The sequence below is a fragment of the Myotis brandtii genome, unplaced genomic scaffold (assembly GCF_000412655.1).
Source record: "Myotis brandtii unplaced genomic scaffold, ASM41265v1 scaffold2089, whole genome shotgun sequence".
NCBI lineage: Eukaryota > Metazoa > Chordata > Mammalia > Chiroptera > Vespertilionidae > Myotis > Myotis brandtii.
In genome coordinates, this window is record NW_005357800.1 from 167804 (window position 1) to 169595 (window position 1792).

The 1792-nt window shown below is 55.2% G+C and overlaps 1 protein-coding gene across 1 annotated transcript in view; it reads left to right on the plus strand.

The window, feature by feature from the left end:
* The first annotated feature begins 1525 nt into the window (after positions 1–1525).
* Positions 1526–1792, plus strand: part of PRPF19 (pre-mRNA processing factor 19) — a 9183-nt gene continuing 8916 nt past the window's right edge. The window contains exon 1 of the mRNA XM_005865641.2: positions 1526–1756. Coding sequence (XP_005865703.1) covers positions 1738–1756 — 19 coding nt within the window. The 5' untranslated portion in view covers positions 1526–1737. The remainder of the gene's footprint in view (positions 1757–1792) is intronic.

Below are 1792 nucleotides of genomic sequence, written 5' to 3' on the forward strand. Positions count from 1 at the left end.
GAAGAATGGGGGGGGGGGGGCGGATTTGGAATGAGGTGACCCCTTGCCGGCTTCATCTCTCTGAGTCTCAGTTGTGTGGAAATTCAATGAGGTAACAGTGTGCACTTAAAAAGCATCCCAGGTGCATTAGCCGGTTTGCCTCAGTGGATAGAGCATTGCCCTGCGGCCCCGGGTTCGATTCGGTCAAGGGCACCGGTGGGAGCACGTGCCGGAGGCAACCAATCGGTGTGTTTCTCCGTCTTTCCCTCTCTCTGAAAATCCATGGGAAAATATCCTCGGGTGAGGATTAAAACAAAAACAATAAAGTCACACAAAATTGATCTCATTTTTAAAAAACATCCTAGTTGCTGTTTCAATGCTTAGATGACATCGGCTGCCCTGGGGGAGCTCACCTTTGATACTAAAGCAGTTCCCCAAACTCCACACTCCCTTTCCCTGACCTGCACAGCCTTCTAACTCTGTCTTCTTCCCGGACCCGCCGGCACAGGAGTTAGCAACAGCCTGTCGCCTCTTCCAGGTGTTTCTTTCCCTCGGACGTTGGCCAGAGCATCCATCGTGCTCTGGACCCTCCGCCACGGGTCTCTTCCCAACAGACTCTGTGGCATCCTGGGCCTCGCCTTCCAGAAGCCTTTCTAACAGTTGCGTCAAATTTATTCAAAGCGCTTTTTGAATATTAGATCCTCACAACAACCCTCTGAGTTAGTGCAACCCTTGTTGTCACCCCCCCCCCCCCCCCGGTTGTACCGATGCGGGAATTGAGGTAGAGAAGTTCACAAGTTTACCAGCTGGGTGGAGCTGGGATTAGGGCACACACAATCCGACCTCAGAGTCCAGGCTCTTGGGCACCATGTCATACTAACCTTCACTCCTGCAACTTCTGCCCTTCTCCCCAGCCCTTGTTTGTGCTGTCCCTCCTCTTCGGGCGCCCTCTGTGCTGCTTCTCTTCCATCTGCATATCAGCCACACCTCTTCGGCGAAGAAGACACACCTGTCTGTTCCTGCTGCTTGGTCTGGACCCCTTATAGCTCACACCACATGTTCAGTACATGATTTCTGGGAGTATCGTATTTTATAGGTATCCACAAAGAACCCTACACGATCTGAGTTGGAAGGGAAACAGAAGTCATGTAGGAAAGGGGCAGAGGAGCTGATGACTTGCCCGAGATCGCAGAGCAAATTGGGAGTCCAGGCAGGGCCAGCACGGCTTCGGCCAGTGGCTGCTTTCTTCACCGGGTCACTAGCAGGCTCTCTAAGGCAGACCTCAGGAATATGCGTTTTACCAAGTTTGTTAGGAAATGCTCGCGTACACTTAAGAGTTTGCAAGATCGTGGCTCCACGGCCCAGCGCGCACGGGTCTCAAAAAGGTTGCGAAAATACATTGGTTTTAAAATTCCCGCTGCATCATGGGAAGTGTAGTTCCGGACCTCTCCTCTCCCTGCCGCAGGGAGCATTTTACGGAAGGAGCCGAGTTGGTCCGGAAATAGCCGAGTGTTCCCTGGCGCGCCCTTTCCTGCCCCGTGGCGTTCTGGGAAAGGGCAGTTTCCGTTAAGTACAGGCAGAGGCGCGCGATCCGCCGCAGTCGCACGTGAAGGGCTGCGCGATTGTCGCTCGGGGTGGTAGCTCTCCGCTCGCCGCGGAGCGTCCCGGAAGCAGCGGGGAGCAAGAACTGTCCCGCGGCAGCTCCGAAGCTAAGCCCGGAGCCCGGCGTGTGGCGCCTCGGAGCACAGCGGCGGCGCCATGTCCTTGATCTGCTCCAGTGAGTACCTGCTGCGGCCGATCGAGGGTCGCAGGA